This window comes from Xiphias gladius, chromosome 18, assembly GCF_016859285.1.
Source record: "Xiphias gladius isolate SHS-SW01 ecotype Sanya breed wild chromosome 18, ASM1685928v1, whole genome shotgun sequence".
NCBI classification, from domain to species: Eukaryota; Metazoa; Chordata; class Actinopteri; order Istiophoriformes; family Xiphiidae; genus Xiphias; species Xiphias gladius.
This window is the reverse complement of record NC_053417.1, coordinates 14,660,376-14,681,977: the sequence shown is the minus strand read 5'-3', so window position 1 is coordinate 14,681,977 and position 21,602 is coordinate 14,660,376. Positions and strand designations below refer to the sequence as shown.

Genomic DNA, 21,602 nt, shown 5'->3' with positions numbered 1-21,602 from the left:
GTCCTTAGTGAAATCTTTCAGGCTCACCAGCAAAACGGAGGAACTTCTGGGTGTCCGGTGGCAGGTTTGAAGAGATGTGCATGGAGGATGGTTCCCTGGAAAAGAACGGGTCTAGGGATGAAGGTGTGGCAGGTGTAAGGGGTGCTGGGGACAGTGGTGGAGGCTCATCTTTGATGTGAGAAAGCTGGCTCTCCCGGGTGTCCCTCACAGGAGGCTTGCTCTCTCGCTCTGTGGCATGGACTAGGAAGAAGGCCTCCACAGCAGGCTGGAGAACTGAGAAAATAGAAAATATCATTAAGGGAACACATAACTTAACCACGCTCCTTCAACAGACATAAATACAACATAAAAATCACACATAGCATAGAGAAATGCATTTCTTAAGAGGGATTCCACCTACCCAGTACAGCATGCTGGTCATGGGACTCCTCTAGCTCTTTCAGGCACTCCCCAAGCATGTCCCATAGTTCATCCAACAACAGCTGCTCACTAAGGAGAGGGAGGTCTGGCAGTCTCTCCTCACTCTCTGACTGGCCATTTCCTTCCTCATCTAAAAAGAGATTTCTATTATACACTGAACCACTGCATCAGTTGTGCTTTCATCGAATATGCCTGCTAGTAGACAAAACAATGTTTTTTGTTAAAAGGACTGCTCAAGTGTTGATTAACAAAGCCCATATTTGTCTATTAATATTAAAATTGCCTGAGTTATTACTTTTGGTCCCTGTGTATTAGATGCAATTAATCACAATCATGAAACATGTCAACCCTCTCCTTTAAAACTAAAGATAAACCACATAACTGTAATATTTAAACCCAATTTCAATTCAGCTCTTCAGCAATTGATAAATCATTGTATTGGGATGTTTTTAATGACCACTGTACCTTGTCAACTCTGTAAAGTGTAACCAATAAATTATATAATTTGTAACTGATCGATTGAAACTCACTGTGCAACTGTTTAACTAAAATTCCAGGGAAAAATCCAAAAGGATTATATCAGAAGGGTTCTCACTGGATTTGGGGGGCATTTACTGAAGAAAACACAGCGAATCAGCAGGTATTTAAATCGTAATTAGCAGTTTGAACAGTTTTCAAGTGCGTCATACCCAGAGGCGCAGGGTCCTGCTCTAGAGGAGAAGGCTGGTCCACATCCATTGGAGAGTCGTCTCTCTGGGCTGCCTGGGCTTCTGACATTGATTGCACTTCAGACTACAGAAAACAAACCAGGAAGGACCAGAGAGGCAGAGACAGAGGATGAACACCAGGCAGAAAAAACATGGCAGAATTAATTATTAACGTAACAGTTTTCTTTTTCATGGTATTCCATCATGACTGATACTGCCATGCAAAATGACATTCTCATGATCCACTGAGAGAGGAGTGTTACTGGGACAGAGTAGGGAAGGAGGGAATGCCAAAAGCATGAAGCCATGTCAGCCAGCAAACACACAGCTTCAGTGGTATAGATCAAACAGTTTGGAGCAGGCAGCACATTCACACAGAGATCATTTCCACAGTAGAGTATGTCAATGCAGAGACACTGATGTAGAATGCAGTGGATCACTAGCACATCTCTCCTTCTGTTGGGGCTGTCAGTGTTCATCATGGAAGCAGTGTAACCATTGTCACTATGCATAAACCACTTGAGGTAGCAGGCTGTAGGCTGACTGCACACTGCATTATGTTGTTCAAGGATAATTCAATGCATTACAATATAAAAGGCCAACTATGGTCAATTTTTTCAAAATATGACAGATATGCATCACAAGTAATGGATTAGCTTATGAATTTCCAAAATTCACAAAGCCAGGAGAGGCAGAGTCGAATTAGGCTTGATGCATGTCAGTAGCTATTAGCCATTTCATAGCATTTATCTTGATGACCACCACAGTAATTTTGAAGTTACTATGCTGTGATGGTCATACTATGAAGTCAATGTTCTTTTTTTTCATCTTTCAAATGGTCTCCTAAAATAAGTGTGTGCAGTGTGTGAGTAAGAGTATGCCTGCTGTCAGTGTAGCCCATGCTAACCGTGGCAGCAGCAGCCGTGCCAGCAGGGGGGGCAGCACCAGTGGGAGCATGGGGGGCTGCCACTGAGGATCCGGCAGCGGCAGCGACGGCGGCAGAGGCAGAAGAGGCGGTGGGTGGGGGGGCCTGTTGGAGACGGCGTGCCCGCTGACCCTCTCTCACCATCTGGATGATGGCGTCAGCTTCAGCTTCCAGCTGACGCACCGCAGCCTGGATGCTGCTGGCTGATCCCAAACTGGTGGAGCCTGGCCATTCAGAGAGGGAGGAAAGGCGTTTCATCACTAGATAGAGCATCAGGATATTGTATGCATACATCAAGAATATGTACTGTGTATGTAACATCATCTTACCCAATCGCCCTGTCTGTTTGGCTTTCTTGTTGGCACGCCGTGTGTCCTCACGGAGCTGGATAATGACCTGCAGCACTCGCAAGAAAAACTTCTGCGTCGAGGTCTTGGAGGTTAGTGAGCTCATACATGGAAGCTGTAGTTCACGTCCCCCGAGTGTGCGCTTCTGTGCAGCTACAATCACCACGCTCTCTGACCCATCAAACCTGTGCCCCAACCAACAAATGCATACAAGGTAAAGGAAATTGTAGTTTTGAGAAACTAACCTTTATGTTAAAGCAGATATCATAATTAAATACTGTAATATAACTTGGGATAATTTAATTAGTTTAGATTAAACAGTCAGTCTGCCAGTCCCTGTTACAAGCCCAGTGACATTAGGTTGTGTGTTGACATCCTGGTATCAATGGGCAGCCCAAAGTCATAACTAGCTAACCTGCTGGTCATCTTGCCCTTGAGTCTGGCTGAGATGGAGGAATCCTCAGGAGGAGCATCCGGGGAATGCGAATCAGCTTGTGCCCGTCTCTGCTGCTCCAAGTTGTACTCTCTAAGTTCGGCCAGTAATGTGCCTAAGAGAGGGGAAATGTTCAAATTGTTATATAAAGAAAAAAAAACAAACTATTTTCTTAAATAGGATGAAAACTGGCATCTGTATAGTTCCCCAGCACTAACCGATCTGTTTGCAAAGAGTGTATCCGAGGTGTCTAGCTCCACTGAGCAGGAGTCTGAGTACAGTGTCTCTGGTGGCACTGTCTCCTCTTGATAGCTGCAGCAGAATGTTAGCTGCATCCTCCAGACCCTCCTCTGAACATGAGTGAGACGTCAACACCTTTTTAGGAGAAGGAAAAGAGTTGTTTTTGAGAAAACATTTCAGGGATTATTAATCAAGTTGCAGAAAGGTTTAAGAAACACAAAAAGATCAATTGGCCTTTGTTGAAAAGAGTGAACGGGAGTAAATGATTGTTAAGGAATACTAACTGTTCATGTCACAGTCCAACTGTGTCTGAGACAAAATTCGCTTAAGACTGTCAATATAATGGGTCACTAATGATTGGACTAATTGATCCGTCTTGCTACGAAATGCGCACATGTCCAGGCTGCAAGACCTGTGGCTACTCCAAGTTCAAGAAAATACTGCTGTTGTCGCTCCTCAAGTCTGAACAATCTCCTAGAAAGTTTCAGAAAAGCCACTCAATGCACATCTTCTTGTGGTTTAAACATTTATTTCTTCTTGTTTTTAATATAAATTAAGTTTGCTTGCTTGCTTACTAATGCAGACAGTTAGACTAAAAGAAGTCTTCAACTGATGGATGTCACAGTCCAGGTACCCATTAATACTCCATCCACCCACAAAACTTCCAACAGTGACATAAACTTTGATGCAAAACCATGCACAAAACATAGCCGTGTCAATTGGTAAGTGTGTTGAAGTAGATCAAAGCAAAGATATATGGTGGTGCGCCCGCAAGGCAGATGCAACTGACACCTTTTTTTTTACTACCGTAAAGCTTGTTGAATCAAAGATTTTCACGGAAAAACTCAAACAATTCACACATTTAAAGTAGTAAATGTTCAATGTTCAATGCAGCTAAAAGTAAACACGGTCCTCTACGTGGTTAGGAAAGCTCAGACATTTCTTCCAGAAACAAAAAAGTTAAGAGAAATTTGGGGTTTAAGGTCTTGGGGCTCATGCTTTGTTCAGCCCGTGCCCCTTATTTAAAAGGACATTTTAACAACTACTTAATATTTGTTCTGCAGATTTATGACTTATATCTTAGGCAACTCCTTTTTTAAATATTCAGAAAATACTGAATACAAGCCCAGAGCCATAAGCCAAATGTGTCTCTTGACTCAAATTTAAAATTTGGCTCTGCTCTTTATCATCATCATCTAAACTTAGATGACCCCTTAGTTTGCTAACTGGCTTGCCTCAACTGATACTGAGCAGACGTTATCAAGACAAATATCTTGGAAAAAACAAGTTTGATTCAAAGCGAAACTTTTCCATGAGCAGTAATGAAAATTTACACACATTTCGTGATGACAGTATGAGTGAGACCCTGTGAAAATTTTTCAACTTGTTTTTCCATACCTCCACAGAGAGTTGAAGCTGTTTCTCTGTGAGTCCAGTGGAGGCCATCTTGTTGTCACTCTCTGTACTGGAAGTAGTGCCCCTCTGTTTCCCTGTTTTGGCAAAACACCCCCAAAAATGGTCATCCTTATTTTCTAATACTTATTTACTAATCTCTTTTACACTGTAATGCCTAAATGAACTGATGAAATTTTATCTTGGAATAAATTGACACTACCTGTAGAAGTTGTTCCAGTGGACGTGGGTATAGAGATTGTTGTAGAGGATGTCTGGGAGACTGCTAGACTTGTCCCTGAGGATGTACCTTGGGCTGCAGCTCCTACAGAGGCCCCTGGGCCTGCTAAAGTGGGCTGGGTAGAGCCTACTGATGCCGTGACCTGTGTTGTGACTGGGGCTGTGGCTCCTGAGCTGGTTGCCGTAGTGGAGTTGGCAGCCTGTGGGGTGGGGTGTCCAGCAGGCACCTCGTTGGCCTTGTTGTCAGGCAGGGCAATGGATATGAGGGAGAGCAGACGCAGCAGCTTTTCAGTGAGCAAGGAGCTCCGTCTGATTACTGGGTGGGACAGCATGTTCATCAGCTGGCCTAGAGGGGAGGTCTCCAGGCTGAACTGGGCCCCCTCAGCCTCTGCACTTCCCCCCAGAGGCACTGTCTTCATAGAGGCTTTGCCCTTGCGGCTGACATTCATGTTGTCCAGCTTGACCAGCAGGTCCCAAAAATCGGTAGAGATACCCAGAGACTGGGGAGTAATGGCAGAAGAGCCCAAGGAATTCTGTGTGTTGGAGGCATTGGAGCTGGGGTTGCTTTGAGACTGTGAACCTGACCTGGAGCCCCCACCTCCACCCCCTCCCCCAGATGAGCCTGAACAAAGACGTGAGTCCAGGTCAGAAGATGATGCTGACAGATCCTTACAGCGCTGCTGGGTGAAGTGGCTGGGAAACACCTGCAGGGATAGACAAGAAACAAAAAGAACTTCAATTATAACTTAAGTGACTTTTTTTTTCTCCTACAGCATGGAATATACAATAGATGATATGGCAGATGTAGATGAAAATAGGAGGAACCTCACCTTAGCTAGCTGGATAAGTGTGTCCAATACGTGTCGACAGACCACTGGGGCAGCTTGTGGGTGGATGTGGACAGTGGAGCCTCCACCTCCAGCACACGTGACACCTGCAGCAGCACCTGAAACTCCTCCCAATGTTCCAGATCCTGTAGAACCCCCAGCTGAGTGCCGGTCAGCGTGCTTTCTACCTGAGGCCCGCTGAATCTGGAAAATGTTTGTCCGGCAGCCCAAGGCTGCATCCATAGAAACGGAGAGCCAGGAAAGCTGGCTGGAGCTGCGGGACTCCACCCTGTTCAGTAGCTCTAAGGAGGACGATGAGGATGAAGAAGAAGAAGAGGAGGATGAAGAGGAGAGGGAGGAGGTAGCCGAGCCTTTTCCTCCACAGCCTCCCTGGGTGCTCCTCTTGCCACGAGAGTCTTCTAGACGTGAGGTCTCCACACACACCTCACTTTCGCTGCTGCGTTGGAGGATGGATAACAGGCTGCGTATGACCCACCCACGTGTCTGAGAGTGGTAGCAGAGGTTCCTGAGCACGCGGTGTAAACGGCTGGTGTTAAGCTTCGGTTCATCCACAAAAAGCAAAACCAGCAAGCAGGACAAGGCCTCGTGGTCCAGCAGCAGTCGACCGCGCAGACGCAACAAGGAGTCCACGCTAGAACTGGATGGTCTGAGGAAGCAAAAGGAAAACAAATTGAGTTTGTCGCCTGTCAAAGTGGTTGATCAAGACTACCTAGAACATTTTCAATAACAAAAGTCAAAAACTTCTTAAATCCCTCATACATATATATATACTTTAACATTAAATAAAAAAATTAAAAAAAAAAAGCAGAAATTTTGGATTCTCAAAACTGAATAACTTTTCTCTCACCTGTGGTTTGTTCCTCCCCCCATCTGAAACGTGCCTCCTCTCTGCACAGCCAGCCGGGTGTACTGGACGCCACGATTGCTCCCTAACCGACTGGTGAAGGCTGGTGAGCGCAAGATGGCTGATAGGGCTGAAGATGAGCTATGACCAAACAGCCTCTCATGCATCAGTTGCCTCTGGCGTGCCTCTTGCTCTCTACGCAACGCAGCTGCTTCAGCAGCAATGTCTGGGGGCATGACAGCCAACACACTGTCCTCCATGTCCTCCAGGACACTACGCCGGAGCTCTGAGGGCAGCGTCTGGATGAAGGTGACTGGATCCAAAGGCGTGTCTCCCTGTGGAGGCTGCTGGGCTAGCTCCCTGCGCTGCTGCTCTGCCCGTTGCTGGGCAAGAACCTAAGATTACCAACAGCATGCTTAGTTCAAAGAACTGTTTATCTGACTACTTTAGTAATTTGCTTGCGATTCATAATATCTTTTCCCCAGTTGGAAGATCTAAAAATAAACATTTTGTCTATTCTAATCTGTTATTATTCCTGAGAAGAGTCTCTCACCTCTTCCTGGATGGCAGGTGGCAAGGCTGCCAGGAACTCAGGGCTGACCTCTGTTACCCCTGGTCCTCCCAGTACAGGTGCAGTAGAGGAAGGCATGGTGGTGGCAGGAGGAGGACGGGAGGGTGGTCTGATGCCAAGCTGATTTTGCAGCACCTCTCGACGGATGTCCTCAGGAAGAGCTGCCAGGAAAGAGGGATCCACACCCTCTGGCAGACTGATGCCTGCCAAAACAGAAACATAATAACCATTGTGAGGTGTAATATTGTATTAAAAATATTAAAAACTGCAGCAAAAGTATGGTAGAAATTCATTTTACCTGCAAGTGGATCCTCCTCGTCATTGCTGGTGGATGGAAGGGGCTCTTCCTGTATGGCCTGAGACTGGCTGTCAGCACTATCACTCCTTGGCATCGTTTCCCCAGGGGATGACACAGAAGTGGAGCTGTAAACATAAGATTAAAAAAAAAAAACGGTTATCATCAGTCAGCAAAAATTTGTGTGATGATATACTTAGCTGATTATACAGTGTCAAACTTAGTTGAATGGGCTTACAATCCTAAGAGAAGATTTAACTCAACTATGAAATAGTTTTGTTTTGGCAAAGTGCTTGTTAGAAGAACAAATGAACCAACTATTCTTAAAACCAGTCAAAAGGGATACAAAAATGCATTTCACAAAATACCTTAAACTGAGTTGATGCACAAATTCTGAAAACTGAATGTTAACTGAAATGGGGCAAAAGAAGCTGATGGGAAACAGATTTCAACTCCAATTTATTTCCTTTGTTTTGTATAGGACAAACACATGAAAAGGGGGTTGGCATTTTACACAACCTGTAACTTTCCATATATACATTTATGGTTATTTGACCAAGAGAAAAAAAGGGCACATGATACTGCTTTTTAGATTAGATTAGATTTGGTTAGAATTGATACTCCAAGCTACACACCCAGTCTCTGCATCTGTCTGCCTGTCAGTCAGCCCACTCTCCCCACTACCAGAAAGCTCCTGAGACAGCTGGGTGGTCTGGGCAGGGTTGGGAGCAACTTCTTCCTGAGTGGCAGAGGCAGGGCTGCTGGTATCCATGGGTGACCCTTCCAGTTGTGACACACCCACTACTGCAGGCTCTGAGGTCTCCACAATGTCTGGACTTAGGGAGGCTGAAAAAAAGGAAATAAAAACACAGTGAAGGTAAGGGATAGAAAATTAGGTAACATACTGTAGTAAAATTCCTTGGGTGATTGATTTGTATTTCACAGTGTCCTAGCTACAACCAGGATCGACATCATCATTTACATTAAAGATGTGTGTCCTTACTGTTGGCCAGTCTGTATAAAGAGAGTTTTCAAAGTTAATCTACCTTCCCTGCCTTCATCCAACGCTCCTCCTCCTCCTCCTCCTCCTCCGACTCTCTCACCAATTGTGGGTGCTGGGGACATTTCCATCTGAGATGCCTCCGCTTCACTGTTTGGTCTTTCAGCTGCCGACAAGGGTGGAAGGCCTGCCCCTGCCAGAGCAGCCAGTGAGCTGGCATGCGACTCAGCCAGAAGCAGGTCAGCAATTGGCTGGTGGACCTGCTGACTGATCGCAGTCTCCAGGGAGACTAGAGCCTGTTCATGAGGCGCAGGTGTGGTGGGAGTGACCTCTCCAGATGGGGGAGCAGTGAGGAAGCCCTCTGAGACCCTGGGTGGGTCCAGACATGACACTGTACCACCCTGAGCCTGCTCTCCCTCTGCAAAATCCAGAGAGAAAACGTATGTGAAGACAAAGATATAGTTTCTAGACATTCTTGACAGAAACAAAACCTTACTTATCTTTATTTTTTCAGTGACTAAACATAATTACAAGGTTTAAAAAAAGTAAAATACTCATTCTGAAAATACTACTCCATAGTTGTTGCAAGTGACTACCTTTACTAATACTTAAATTATTAAATAGGCCATTACAATATTTAAACAATCATAGAAAACAAACATTTTCTCTATACACAATTGCAGCCCAAACTTAACAGAACATCATTTTCTACAGAGATGCCAATAGCCTCTGCTGAGGAAGGCAGTAAGTTGTATAGTTATCTCCTAAACGGGGTGCATAATCCTGATCCCCAACAACAACACAACTTACTACCTCACCACAGCACAGCCGACTGCAGAAAAACACCGAATTACAAGCTACACATGAAGCAACATTGTACACCTGAGATATAATGTAAATATCTGGAATCGGGTGCTTAAGACAGCAATGTAGGATCCGATATTTTCAGTCTGATAATTATCTGAGCTATTTGCAGGTTAAGAATGGATCTCCTTTGCAGCAGATGAAGATGCTGAGCTGGTATGGCGTTGCCATAAGAAAGACAGTAGACTGTATAGTTATCTCCCAGATCTGGTGTGATCCTAAAACTATACAAACTACTACCTCATCCCACAGCACGCTTTGTTGGCAGCTTGCCTCTGAGTGCCCATCACTGAGATGTGTCCATTTCAGACAGGTCCAGGACTTTGAACATTGACCAAAAAAAACAAAAATAAAGCAAAACAAAAAAAAAAATCTATACAAATGTCAGTACCTGCAGTGTTCTCTGCACCATTAACTGTCCCCAATCCAGAGCCCTATGGACAAAAACAGATGACATTAGCTAAACGTTAATATAACTGCTAAAAGGTGCATACACTTCTATGTTTGAAAACTCCCTTCAACACAGCCAACAAATGTATTATTTGCCAACCTGCATGCTCTGTTCCCTGGCTTGTTCTGCTACAGAAGCCCTCCTCTCATTCTGCTTAGACTCCTCCTCCTCAGCCAGCTGCCTCCTTCTCTTCTCCCTACGCTCTTCCAGCTCCTCATCTCGCAGACTCTCTAGATGCTGCAAGATAGGCACCTTCACCACTGAAAGCAAACACAGATTTCAGAATTCATCCTTTGTTGTGGCTGTAATTTAAAAAGGTGCAAGACGTCAGCAAGTCACAGTTAATGGTTAGGATATTAAACATGGTGCACTGATTTAAATCAGTAAAAACAGTTTTTACTGTTCATGAATTGGGAAGAAATTTAAGATTAATGTGGGATTAAATTATATCATTCACTCCAATTGATTCTCTTTGTGAATCCCTACCCTTGATTCTGTCATTATTGTCAACAAAATGAAAGTTCTCGTGTCCTGCTCCTACTGCCGTGGTTAGTAATAAATTACACCAAGGAAGAGTGAATATGTTACAAAAAAAAACAAAAAACCTTACTATGAACTGCAAGTGTTGTCATGGTTTGTGTTTTCTCAGAAAACCTGCTGAACCCTATATCAATTCAAGTACTTGACTAAAAAGCAGGTCTTCAGACTGTCTGAATTACTTATGATGTTTAATTATCAAGTATACATAGTAAAAAATGTATGCATACTGCACTCAGGGATGTCTCCCTTTCTATTAGACAGCCATGCTTTTGGTCACAACTTTCAGAGCATTACAGGATTTCATTTTCAACAAGTAAGACTGGAACCAAGATGTAATTGTAGTTCTTAAAAATGTGTAATAAAGTGCAGAGAGCTGAGTGAATACTTCCAACTACTTGGCCATCAGATCCAAATTATTACTGATTAAATTCACAAAAATGTAGATATTTACTGAAAGCAACAGTAGCCTACCTCAAAATATTGTCACATAATCAATATTGAGGTACATGATCATAAAGCAATTTAGTGATAAAATCAAATTAATCTTCATGAGTTTCCAGTCTTGAACTAACCTACCTGCTACACAGTCATGCATACTCTCGGCATCCAGCACTTTACACTCATCTGTCCATCTGGTTAAGGCAGTCGGAATACTAGAGAGGGTGCCTAGAGAGACAGAAAGAACAAACATGTTAGGAATTCAGGGTAATACTAAACCTAAAGACCATTATATTAACGACAAACCATAGTAATTCTCACCTGCTTGTCCCCCAGTACTGCTCTGCTCGTGGAAAAAGTCATCCAACAACTCGTCATCAGAACGAGCGATGATGTGCACATCCTCATTTCCAACCAAAAGGCGGGCACGACCACGGGACTGCAGAGGCAGAGAGCTGGACAGCTGTAAAATGTCTGCTGCAGCACTGGGGCCCAACAATCTAAAGAAGGGAGTAGTGAAGGAAAAGACATTTTGATTAGAAATATCACTCAAAGAAAGCACACATTGCAAAACAGATGTGCTGTTTAAAACAGCCATCAAAAAAAATGCTTTCACCTTTGCAAGATGAGTGGTGGGTTGGGCTGGCGATTGCCAGGGTAGTGGACGTGGATGGTGTGTCCACTATTGGCTGTGAGCTGGCGCAGTGTCCGCTGGCTGCGACCCATGCCCTGTGCTAGGCGGCTGCTAGTGCCTGCCACACCTAGTGTGAGGGAACCGTGGTCAGCATGGCGCACCATAAGTGGGTGGGAGCTGGGGATGTTGCCTGGGGAGGGAGGGATGTCAGCTGATGGAAAAATAACAGAACAGTAGGCAGACATTAGATGGACTTAGATGAGATGGTACATAAGATGGACTTCATTGCAAACCAATTTCTTAAATGACTCAAATTGAAACTGTGGGAGAAAAATTGGCAAAAATTCCGACAAATAATACATTTACCTGAGTAATTGACAGTACTAAATGACACTGCTTACCGTTGTTGGAGAACATGTTGTCAAACTCTATGATGAGGTCATCATCCCTGTCAAACCTTTCGAAGCGGATGTGTGGTGCAGCATTAATGTCAGGGAAGTCCTCGTCCAACTCCATTTCTGAACCTTCATCATCATCATCCTCATCTCCTTCTTCATCATCCTTGAGGGAAAAGTAGCAGCCATGAGTCTTAAGAATAAGCAACAATTAGGACTTGTTTACTTAACTTGATTGCATTAACCCATACCTGATCCTCCTCCTCCTCCTCTTCCTCCTCCTCCTCTTCATCCTGGCTGTCTTCATCATCATTGCTGCCACTAGAATCTTCCTCCTGTGTGTGTTCCTCATCCTCTGGTTCCAGGATGTTCATGGAGTCTGATGGAAAGAGAAACACACAGTCCCTTACAAGAAGATCTTATAAAGTAAGAAACTGTCAGTAAGAACACTCAGGTCAAATTGTATTTGCAGTATATAGCCAAAAATCACAAATCTCAAATTTGCCTCAAGCGGCTTAATTTGTACAGCATTAAAACACCCTTTGTCATTAGACCCCTGAATCGGATAAGGGAAAACTCCCCCCCCCCCCAAAAAAAATGGAAGTCACAACAACCGTGAGGTTATTTATCATGATAAACACATAATGTTCTGATGTGTCAATGTCTTACCTTCCCGGTTGGCCTGAAGAGTAGATGCCTGGCTAATATTGGAGGGGGCTTCATCCATCAACACATCCTCTTGCGATTCATCTTCACCGCTGCGTCCCACTGATTGACAGAACAGACTGCTAGTGATACACTTGTTGTTTATTTGCCTGTGTGCAATACAAGGAGTACTCGCACTCTGGAATCACATATGATAAAAAGCATAAAATCAAAGGGAGCTATGATTCCATTATGCAGGCACTCTGTTATTTTGTTTTTTTTTTTTTTAAATCCAGCACCTATCCCACTGAAGGTTAGGGGCTGTGCACACAACTATCCTAACCTTGCCTGTTTACCGTCTACCCTTGTTGTCCCTTCCTAAATTATTTCAGTGGCTTACCTATAATTGTGCTGTTGACAGTGCCAGCATCTCTCTCCAGCAGCTCATCAATCAGATCCACCAACTCATTTTCTACCTAAGCATAGAAAATGATATGCAAGAAGAAATGATTGCAACACCTTGGAGATAAAATATCTATCTTTGGTCACACCCACTTTTATGTTATGGCCAGTAATGACAGAGGTTACAGATAAGGTAATGTTGTGAAATACTATTTGTATTATGTGAGTATTGAGTATAGCATGAGTATTATGCGTAATACAACGTCAATCACCTGCATAGCCTGTGTGCTGAGAACCTCTGGCTGACCAGCAATGACAACAGTGTCTCCCTCGGCCTCTCCATCCATCAGGTCGCTGTCTGTACCCTGCACCCTGTGGTTGCCTTCCACTGGCTCTGCCTCACCAGACTCTCCTGAAATAGATGTCATATCAGCAACAGAGATATTTGGAATCACTGGATGTAGAGTTTTAAAATACCTCATCTTCTCATGTCGATACCTTGGTCCTGAGTGTTGCTGTTGCTGTCTCTGGCAGTGCCCACGGTATCATTTTCAGCTTTGTTCTTGCTGGATCCTCCTTTGCCCCCAAAAAGACTGCTGGGCTGGTTAACAATGCGGGATAGAGTCTCCAGAGGCTTCAGGGCAGCATTCACTGTGTTGGCCATGTTGGGACTATACCAAATGATGTAAGGGAAGAATATGGAGTCAATTCATACTGACATACATACTTTTTTTTTGCATAGCCAACCTGCCTCGAAATAGAACTACTCAAGTTTAACATTGTTTGCTATTTTTGAATTATCTGGTTTACTATCTTATAATCTGTGATCAAGGAAAGAAAGGGTCACCAACAACCACAGTCAGCCCTGGTTTTAGGTTGCAATGATGACCTATCCAGGTTTAAATTGAGGTGTGTAAAGTTGAAGGTTCCCTTTAGAGATTTAGACCACTAGTAATGCTATGGAGCCCATTTTGTTTATCTAATGCACGTGTGCACGGTGCTCATTTGGTACACAGTCCAGCCAATGGGGACACACTATTTCACTGATCTACAGGTGGCAGTAATATGCAAAGATATGCAGCAATTCGCCAAAAAGACAGGGACGAACGAGACTGCAAACTAGTAAACATGAATGTAAAGTACTAATAAAAAAGGCTTGAGTGTTTTATTAGGACGGAAATGCAATTGCCACTTTTGTTACACCTCAAGGACACATTGTTTCGGTGAGTAACACTGAATATAAACACAACCTTTGTTGCCTACAAGAGGGCCACAGGGCCCCTTTAACTGGCTAATCCATAAATCAAACTGTGTGAAAAAGGCCCCCAGTTTAATACCAACCAAATTGCAAAGCAATATGCAATTTAAATCAATATGGTGTCATCATGTACCTGGACAAATCCAAGCTGTGAGGCACACGGGCCAAGTCGTTAACCAGTCCTTTCTTGAGAAAGAGCCTTATGATATTGTTCATGCCATTGTGTTGTGTCTTGGCTGCTGCAGTGCTATAGAAACTGGACGTGGAGGGACATGATTCCATGATAGTGCTTATGATGCACATCACTGCCTGAAGCCTGTGAAATAGATGTGTCAGGTCAAACATTGGGAATGTGAATACGAGTTTGCAAAGATCCGTATAAATTACCAACCAACCAATATAAGGTTGGTTTACATGTTTTTAATGCTGTTTACCTGGCATGTTTTTCTGTGCCTTCTGCCATTGCTAGTGCCCGGCTAAGGGCAGCCTTCACCTCATTGACTAGGGCCACCTGGGCATCAGTGCCTGTGCCAGCAGCTGCCAGGCTGGCTAGGAAGAGACGTGCCAAGGCTGGGGTGTCCTTGTCCTCTGAATTCTGGGTGTGGGGCAGCAAGTGGTCGAGCACAAAGGCTAGAACACTGCAATCCTGTTAGGATGCAGGTCAAAATGGGTTAAGAGGAAAATTTTACATTAAAGACATGACAATACAGAGGTGTGAAGGGCTGACAAGATTTTAACTACCAACCTCCTTAATAAGCTCAGACTGTCCAGCAGTGTAGCAGTAGGAGGCAATTAACGTGGCAATACCCACATAGGAGCGCACCAGTTCAGCCAGCAGTCTCAGGATGGTGGAGGTAGGCATTAGAGGCTTGCTTGCCTTTACTTTAGCTGCTTTACCCTCATCTGAGCTGGTACCCTTCTCTCCCTCCTGTTCTTTCTTCTCCTCCCGCATCTCTTCTGGTGTGGAGGCTGAGGGAAAACAGAATTATAGGATACACATATCATGTTCACTTCACACACTAAAATGTGGGACTGTCTTGCATAAATAAACAGTTCGACTCAAGCCAAAGTTAGGTCTTTAAAAACAAATGTTACACCTGTTCTGGGGCACATTTAAGCTGTTTTGTGGTTTATTTTGGGCTGAAAATACAAAAATCTTAGTAAGGCAAATAACAATGAACACATCAGAGCAATGTTCTGCAGTATTCTTTGAAATGGGTATTTTCATCTAATCATTTGATTAATTCATTGGTGAGCTAAAACAGTTGAATTAGATTGGGTGACTTTGTCTGCTACACTTTTAAAATACAGACTTTTTACCATTTCATACACTGCTTTGCTATAAATGACACTAATGGCAACAACAAAGCTATCAGACTGACAGCTAATCAAATTATGTGAGGAGAGATAACCGCAGATACTCTTATCTCTCCTGTTTATATGTGTAGTTACTTTGCAGTTGTATGGTTTGAGTCTCACCTTCTCCTTGTGGTGTGCCAGACTGAGAAGACTCAGCCACACCTCCATCAGCAGCAAACACTTGAGTCTGAGAGAAAGAGACACGGCTCTATTATTAAATGAGAAGATGACACATTTCACTTTTCAATGCACAAGCTAAAAGGGACTACTTGTCATTTAGACTCACATTGATATGGAATGCAGACTGGGAGTCAAAGTCGCTGCCTTGCCGGGTGAGTCGGTACTGCTGGTAAACGTCATCACCAACATCCTGCAATATCTGGCATAGGTCTTGACCACCAGGTACCGCTGCTGCACGTTCTTCTGGACGCTCAGCTGTGCCACACACAAAAGCACACGTTTAGCTGAAATGTTCAAATGACTATTTCCATTCAAATTACGCATACACCCTTCAAATAGACACTTTTTGGGATCTTAATAGCATGTCTTACGTTCTTCAGGAGCATGGTAGGCAGCCAAAGCATTGAGCATGTCATAGATGACCTCCTTGATAGTGTCAGGGATAGGAGGTAAGGGGGAGAGTTTCAGAGGAGTGGTCTTCACCAACTGCACTGCATTTGGCCCCTTAATTCGAAGGTTCTCGAACTCATCATCAGATGCTTTAAAAAAAAAAAAAGAAAAAAAAAAAAGAAAAAGATTTGAGTATGAGCTTATTGGGGTTAAAAAAAATTGAGACACAACCGAATAGCTACATAAATCTGTAAGAGCAATTCAGTAGTAACTTCAAATCTAATTAAGTTACTACATCTACTACAGCTAAAGCCTACCAAAAGCTTGCACACTCACCAGTGCCAGCTCCACGTGGTGCAGGCAGAGCAATGCGGACACAATTGCTGGCGGTTTCAGCAAAGCATTCAGGGTTACGGCATGCGGCAGGGCCCAGGACACGAAGAATATAATTGATTTCTCTGGAACCAAGGCTGCCTGACACCACTCCTGAGGTGGTACTGCCTGCTCCACTGGTCACAGCTGACCTCACCACCTATGGCAACATATTGTCAAGGAATTTTTTTTATGTTACCATCTCAACTTAGTAGTATTCAGAAAATGCCATATTCAGCAAAAACAAACAGGTGATGACAGGCAACAGTATCTTCATATCCTATGAGCTCTGTTTAAGCAGTATGAGAATAGAATAACCTTTTCCATGGTGTGCCGCAGTGTAGCTGGATCTTCTATGATGTGTCTGAACAGCAAAGTAACAAGTGGAGTGAAGCCATTGAAACCGGAGCTCTGCGTCAGCCCAAGAATCATCCGTGTGCTCTTCAACTCAGCAAACATCATAGCATAGTGATGATTACGTGTCAGGCGTAAACAGAGACGCAGTGTGGCATGGAGGGTGTCTGGGTCCACAGGAACACTTATCATACTGACACAGGCCCGAATAAGAACAGTGGTCATGTCCTCAGTAAGGCCTTGTACAACAATATCGGAGCCCTGAGAATAATCAGACTCCAGGGTAGATGAGGTGCCAGAGGTGGTTTCCTTCAGCTGGCTGGAATCCTCTTTAGGAGCACTCATCTCCACTGCTGCCCCTGAGTCTAGGTCAGTATGGGTTTCCTCCGCTTTGCTCCTGTCTGCCTCTTCTCTCTCCGAGTCAGTAATGCTACCACTCTTGGCAGGCTTGGGCATGCGAGGCACTCTCTGGACAGTCAACATCACTGGCCTCCTGTTACCAGTCTCCTCGTTTACCTGCCCGAGAGTGTGGATTTAATCAAAGGAACCCAGAAAACTCTACTAAACATAATTAACCATGAAATGAAATTCATAGGTTTTTAAAAAAATATTCTCTGTGTTCTCTTGCAGTGGAGAAAAATCTTTAAATATATGTATATACCTGCACCATGGTGTTAAACTGCACAGTGTATCTCCGGCGTCCAGCTGTGAAGCGGACACTGCTCTCCCCAGCCCTCCATGCTGAGTCAATGGTACTGTTGTTTGATGCACTGTAGCTGCACCAACGGCCAGAGCGGTCATCAAACCATCGCCAGTTATTCCCATTGGGCTGCAGATACTTATTGAAACCAGGAGAGAATTCACTAATTGTACAAAAAAGGTGCACAAAATAACACCGATACCTAACAATGTAATGCACAGTTTATTGCCATTAAGTATCGACGTGCTGTCCAGTAAAAACATACAAAAAGTATCGTTTTTTTTAATCCTCTTCCAACATGGTTGTCTATACCTGTACTTTTAAGTAGCTCTAACTTTTTATGTATAATACTTTTGTAATCTGTATCTCTGGCTTAGTTTTGCAAGGTTGACTTGTACCTTGTTCATTTGTTCTCTGCGCTTTGAAGAGACTGCCATCTTCTCATAGAAGTCAATGATCAACAGTACTGGTGTGATCCATCTGCAGAAGAAGTAAGTCATTTTATATACTAAATACAAAGTCATAAACGTTAGATCTCATAATGAAAAACTGGTGTAACATTTACAAGTGCCAAGGGTATGTAAGGCTGTGCAAAACTCACTTTGGTGTCTGGATGTCTTTCTGTTCTTTAGCAGCCTGCAAACAGGGCTGCACAACTTCAAGCAGTTTAATCAGCAAATCAAGAATCCCACTGTTCTCTACCACTCTGGCACCCAACAGCTTCAGTTCCTTTCAAAACAGAAAACAATGAATGACTTTTTGGAATTTTTAGATGAACAATGACAGAAAATGATTTCATCCTCTACGAGTGAACATTAAGGCTAGAACTTTCATTGTGTTTCTCTTACCTCAAAGAGCAACGTGAGAAGCAGAATTCGTGTTGCCAGCTTGGAGGCCTGGGGCAATGTGGCCATCTGTCTGGTCCATTCAGACACCGTCTTTGTGTCACTGGTTGTCAGGGGCTCTGCCGCCTTTATCAGTATGTCTGCTGCCTCCCACACCTAAACAACAATAACACAATCAGTCTGGTAAAAACATGCCTCTACTGTCAGGACTTGTTCAAAGCTCACAGTTTCAAGATGATTTTAAAAGAAGTTTTCACTGTCATGTGATGAATGATAAAACACAATGATGCATAATTGCTTACAGAGCTGCATTTGAATTAAAGATATGCCAGGTACTCGCATAGCGTTTACTCTAAAATACAATGAATTACAAAAACAAACTGTATTCAACTAAGTGCAAATCTGCATCTGACAACTCTCACTTTGATATTAAAGCTTTCAAAAAGAACATGTCAGTAAAAGTGTTCCACCAAGGTTGTAAAGCCAGCACCTTGATTGCAGATATTAGCCATACAATAGGAAACTGGAAACACAATATATGAATGAACTGAAACCTTTTCCATGGCTCACTACATCACTGGATCTTAACTCTGACCATTCATGTATAATAGGCTCCACGGAGTAGACTGAAATTTAAAGATGCATTTTTCCTCTCACCTGGTGGACAACCTGGCCGAGGATGAGGTCTCTGTACTCCGGGCCACTCCTCTTAATGGCAGTCATTAGCAGGTCGCAGAGTCGGTAGACTGTGTCAGGCAGCTCATCCAGAAGATGGAAGCAGCCAGGCAGCATGGAGTCAGTGAAGGTATGCAGCTCCTGGGGGTCAAGTGGCTCAGCCTCCATGAAGCGTTCTAAGCAGCGGGCCTCTTCCTCTTCTGCCCGCTCTCTGGCTCTCCTGTCCTCCTCCTCACGCCGACGTGCTGCTTCCTGATGCAGTCACAGAAATAATATCAACAGTTAAAAGTTAAGTTTTTCGTTCATGAGGTTTAACTTAAGCAACAGATGATTTTGAGCAAAACGGTTTTTCCATGTAATTTGAAGATTGAGAATGACGCACCTCAGGAGAGTCAGAGCGTTGCTCCATGCTGACCTCTTGCCCAAGTGACATGGCAATGGCCCTCATCATCTGGTCCTCTTCTGACATAGTTAGGTCCTAGATGGAACCAGAGCAACAATGTCAGCTGCCTCAGTTAGACTTATGAAAGTTACAAAGAATAAACAAGTGCATGCATTTCTGTCTTTGAAGCCTTACTCTTACTGCTCCACCAAGAAGTGGAGGAGGGTGTGTAAGTAGGTATTCTGTAGCCTGCTCCATGGTGCTGGTGTTCAGTAGGGCCTCCATGGCATGCTCTCTTGAGAAACCCATATCCATCAGCTAAATCACCACAAAAAAATAGAACGTTATTTTTACAAGAGTAAATAAACAAAGTGTTATGAACAAAAGGGCAAATACAAAGGGGAAATTATGATCAGGATGGAAAAATGTCGTTAAGATGAGGGATAGTCAGACACCTGCTATCATTATGAAGGACGAAGATACAGTCTTGTACCTGGTCCTTGGTCTTCCCTTTTTTTTTTTTTTTTTTTTTTTTAAAATCATGACTGAGAGGCCTCTACACACAACCTCTGTAAAAACACCTAATCAAACCTTTTACCTTAACAACTCTATCCGGATATTGTGCCTCAAAAAGGTCTGAACATTCCAATAATCTGGTCCAAATTCCTCTCTCCCTTTCCATGTTCAATCAGTTCTCCCTCTCCAACCTCTCTATCCTTTACTATTTCCATCTAACAACCTCTCCTCTCAGTTTCTCTTCCTCTCCCTGATGGCTCTGATACCTGCTGGAGCTGCTGCTGGCGGACCTGTGCGTGCCTCCCTCTCCCTCTGCATCTTCCCTGTTATAAAACAAATGGTGGCCCAGGATTCAGAGCATGCAGGATATGGGGGAGGACGATTGGTAAACACAGCATATCTGTTTTAGTCTCCTGCTTACATGGCCACCTGGTTATGTAATTATGCAGTAAACCTGTGCTGTTAAAACTGTCTGCTGTAGTGGCCCTTCAAGCTGAAAATACTGACAAGGCTGCAGGAACACACCACAGCTGGTAAGCAGGAAAAGCTGTCTGTCAAACTGCAAACAATACCACACAATTCAAGACCAAAATAGAGAAAGAAAGAAACAAATGTACACAGTTTTTCTCTAGTTATTCCTGGACTATTATCCCAAAGAAGAAAGCCCAGTATTAAGGCAAGAAGTGTACAAACAGTACCTTATTCTAATGATGATAAAAAGCAACAAACAACAACATAAATCAACACAGAAAGATGCCAGAACGTCAGACAGGTTTCCCACATACCTGTGTAAGTTGAGCCTGGTTAACCTGGGGCTCACGGCGGGGGGTAGAATTGGTTGAATCATCAGCTGGACCCCCTGCTGGTCCTCCAGAAGTTGTTCCAGTAGCTGCCGGTGCTTCTCCACCTGTTGTAGGTGCTCCGGATGCCCCGCTGGGTCCCAAAGAACCAGTGGAGGCCCCCTCGTCATCTGGGCGCACTGTCCCCTCTCTCTCCTTAGCCAGGCGCTCCTGGATAACAGGCTCCCCTCTTAAGATGTGGCAGAGGATGGCCAGCATGGATTCAGCCATCCTGCCTCCATACACCTTCAGTGGCTTCCTATTCCACAGACTGCGGATGCAGCTGAAAGCAGCCTTGATGAAGGAGAGACTGTGTTACTATAATAACACCAACAACATACATTCATGACAAATCCTCCAACTCTCATCCCTAGGAAGGAAAACCTGGAGGCTTATACAAGAATGTGTATGAGAGAGAGAGAAAAAGAGTATGTTGCATTACACAGGGTCCTGTTTATCATGTTCACAAGGAGTCCAAATGACCTGACTGATGCTGTTCCATTTATGTTTAGGTATTTTAAAAGTTGCTGAGGTCCTAATATTAAAATGCAGAAATGCAACAAGAGAACCATTTATGACAAGAGAGCAAAGCGGAATCTTGCGGTTTCCCTTGCTACCATATTCCCACAAGATTAACCACTTGAATGCCATGCATTATGTTTAGCTGACTTCCCATATAGAAAACATAAACTTGCAAGTTCTATCCGAAGGTAACAACAAACTCATTTGAATACTAGGTCAAGGGGATACTGACCTTCTGGGTAACTATTAGGAACCGTAGGGCGCTGAACTGGGGCATGGTGGGTGTGACCCCAGGCATTTTAGCTGGTAGCGAGTGGGGTGAGTCCAGCACAGTGCTTGGGTTCACCATCTTCTCCACCAGCATTAACCAGGCATCCAGGAACTCCCCTGTCCCATCTGGTAGATCAGCATGCTCCAGTCCCTCAGAAACAGGCACCTTCCCACCCATTGATAGGGCCCAGTTAAATGTCCTGTACAAAAGCAACCAAAAAAAAACAAACAAAAAAAACATAGAAATTATAAGATTACGGATATCAGCAAGCAACATTTGAGGATACAGTATGGTTCTTGATCTTGATA

The 21,602-nt window shown here is 43.8% G+C and overlaps 1 protein-coding gene across 11 annotated transcripts in view; it reads right to left on the bottom strand.

Moving 5' to 3' along the window:
• huwe1 (HECT, UBA and WWE domain containing E3 ubiquitin protein ligase 1) overlaps positions 1 to 21,602 on the bottom strand; it is a 42,263-nt gene that overhangs the window by 3,632 nt on the left and 17,029 nt on the right. For 7 of the 11 annotated variants that reach the window (XM_040153360.1, XM_040153367.1, XM_040153365.1 and 4 more), the window contains 43 exons: positions 21,256 to 21,493; positions 20,448 to 20,795; positions 19,342 to 19,464; positions 19,147 to 19,242; positions 18,747 to 19,016; positions 18,093 to 18,245; positions 17,846 to 17,973; positions 17,643 to 17,724; positions 17,206 to 17,382; positions 16,509 to 17,060; positions 16,155 to 16,350; positions 15,800 to 15,967; positions 15,535 to 15,683; positions 15,369 to 15,435; positions 14,635 to 14,858; positions 14,324 to 14,535; positions 14,023 to 14,205; positions 13,130 to 13,302; positions 12,904 to 13,043; positions 12,630 to 12,705; positions 12,254 to 12,352; positions 11,836 to 11,963; positions 11,591 to 11,750; positions 11,172 to 11,400; positions 10,877 to 11,055; positions 10,694 to 10,783; positions 9,677 to 9,837; positions 9,518 to 9,560; positions 8,309 to 8,680; positions 7,898 to 8,108; positions 7,266 to 7,390; positions 6,950 to 7,170; positions 6,400 to 6,791; positions 5,535 to 6,198; positions 4,688 to 5,408; positions 4,471 to 4,562; positions 3,051 to 3,207; positions 2,815 to 2,947; positions 2,382 to 2,596; positions 2,035 to 2,276; positions 1,110 to 1,212; positions 401 to 550; positions 28 to 273 (listed from right to left, as the gene is read on the bottom strand). In XM_040153360.1, coding sequence (XP_040009294.1) covers positions 28 to 273; positions 401 to 550; positions 1,110 to 1,212; positions 2,035 to 2,276; positions 2,382 to 2,596; positions 2,815 to 2,947; positions 3,051 to 3,207; positions 4,471 to 4,562; positions 4,688 to 5,408; positions 5,535 to 6,198; positions 6,400 to 6,791; positions 6,950 to 7,170; positions 7,266 to 7,390; positions 7,898 to 8,108; positions 8,309 to 8,680; positions 9,518 to 9,560; positions 9,677 to 9,837; positions 10,694 to 10,783; positions 10,877 to 11,055; positions 11,172 to 11,400; positions 11,591 to 11,750; positions 11,836 to 11,963; positions 12,254 to 12,352; positions 12,630 to 12,705; positions 12,904 to 13,043; positions 13,130 to 13,302; positions 14,023 to 14,205; positions 14,324 to 14,535; positions 14,635 to 14,858; positions 15,369 to 15,435; positions 15,535 to 15,683; positions 15,800 to 15,967; positions 16,155 to 16,350; positions 16,509 to 17,060; positions 17,206 to 17,382; positions 17,643 to 17,724; positions 17,846 to 17,973; positions 18,093 to 18,245; positions 18,747 to 19,016; positions 19,147 to 19,242; positions 19,342 to 19,464; positions 20,448 to 20,795; positions 21,256 to 21,493 — 8,888 coding nt within the window. The remainder of the gene's footprint in view (positions 1 to 27; positions 274 to 400; positions 551 to 1,109; positions 1,213 to 2,034; positions 2,277 to 2,381; positions 2,597 to 2,814; positions 2,948 to 3,050; positions 3,208 to 4,470; positions 4,563 to 4,687; positions 5,409 to 5,534; positions 6,199 to 6,399; positions 6,792 to 6,949; positions 7,171 to 7,265; positions 7,391 to 7,897; positions 8,109 to 8,308; positions 8,681 to 9,517; positions 9,561 to 9,676; positions 9,838 to 10,693; positions 10,784 to 10,876; positions 11,056 to 11,171; positions 11,401 to 11,590; positions 11,751 to 11,835; positions 11,964 to 12,253; positions 12,353 to 12,629; positions 12,706 to 12,903; positions 13,044 to 13,129; positions 13,303 to 14,022; positions 14,206 to 14,323; positions 14,536 to 14,634; positions 14,859 to 15,368; positions 15,436 to 15,534; positions 15,684 to 15,799; positions 15,968 to 16,154; positions 16,351 to 16,508; positions 17,061 to 17,205; positions 17,383 to 17,642; positions 17,725 to 17,845; positions 17,974 to 18,092; positions 18,246 to 18,746; positions 19,017 to 19,146; positions 19,243 to 19,341; positions 19,465 to 20,447; positions 20,796 to 21,255; positions 21,494 to 21,602) is intronic. The other 4 variants (XM_040153366.1, XM_040153370.1, XM_040153369.1 and 1 more) reach the window with 3 other exon arrangements.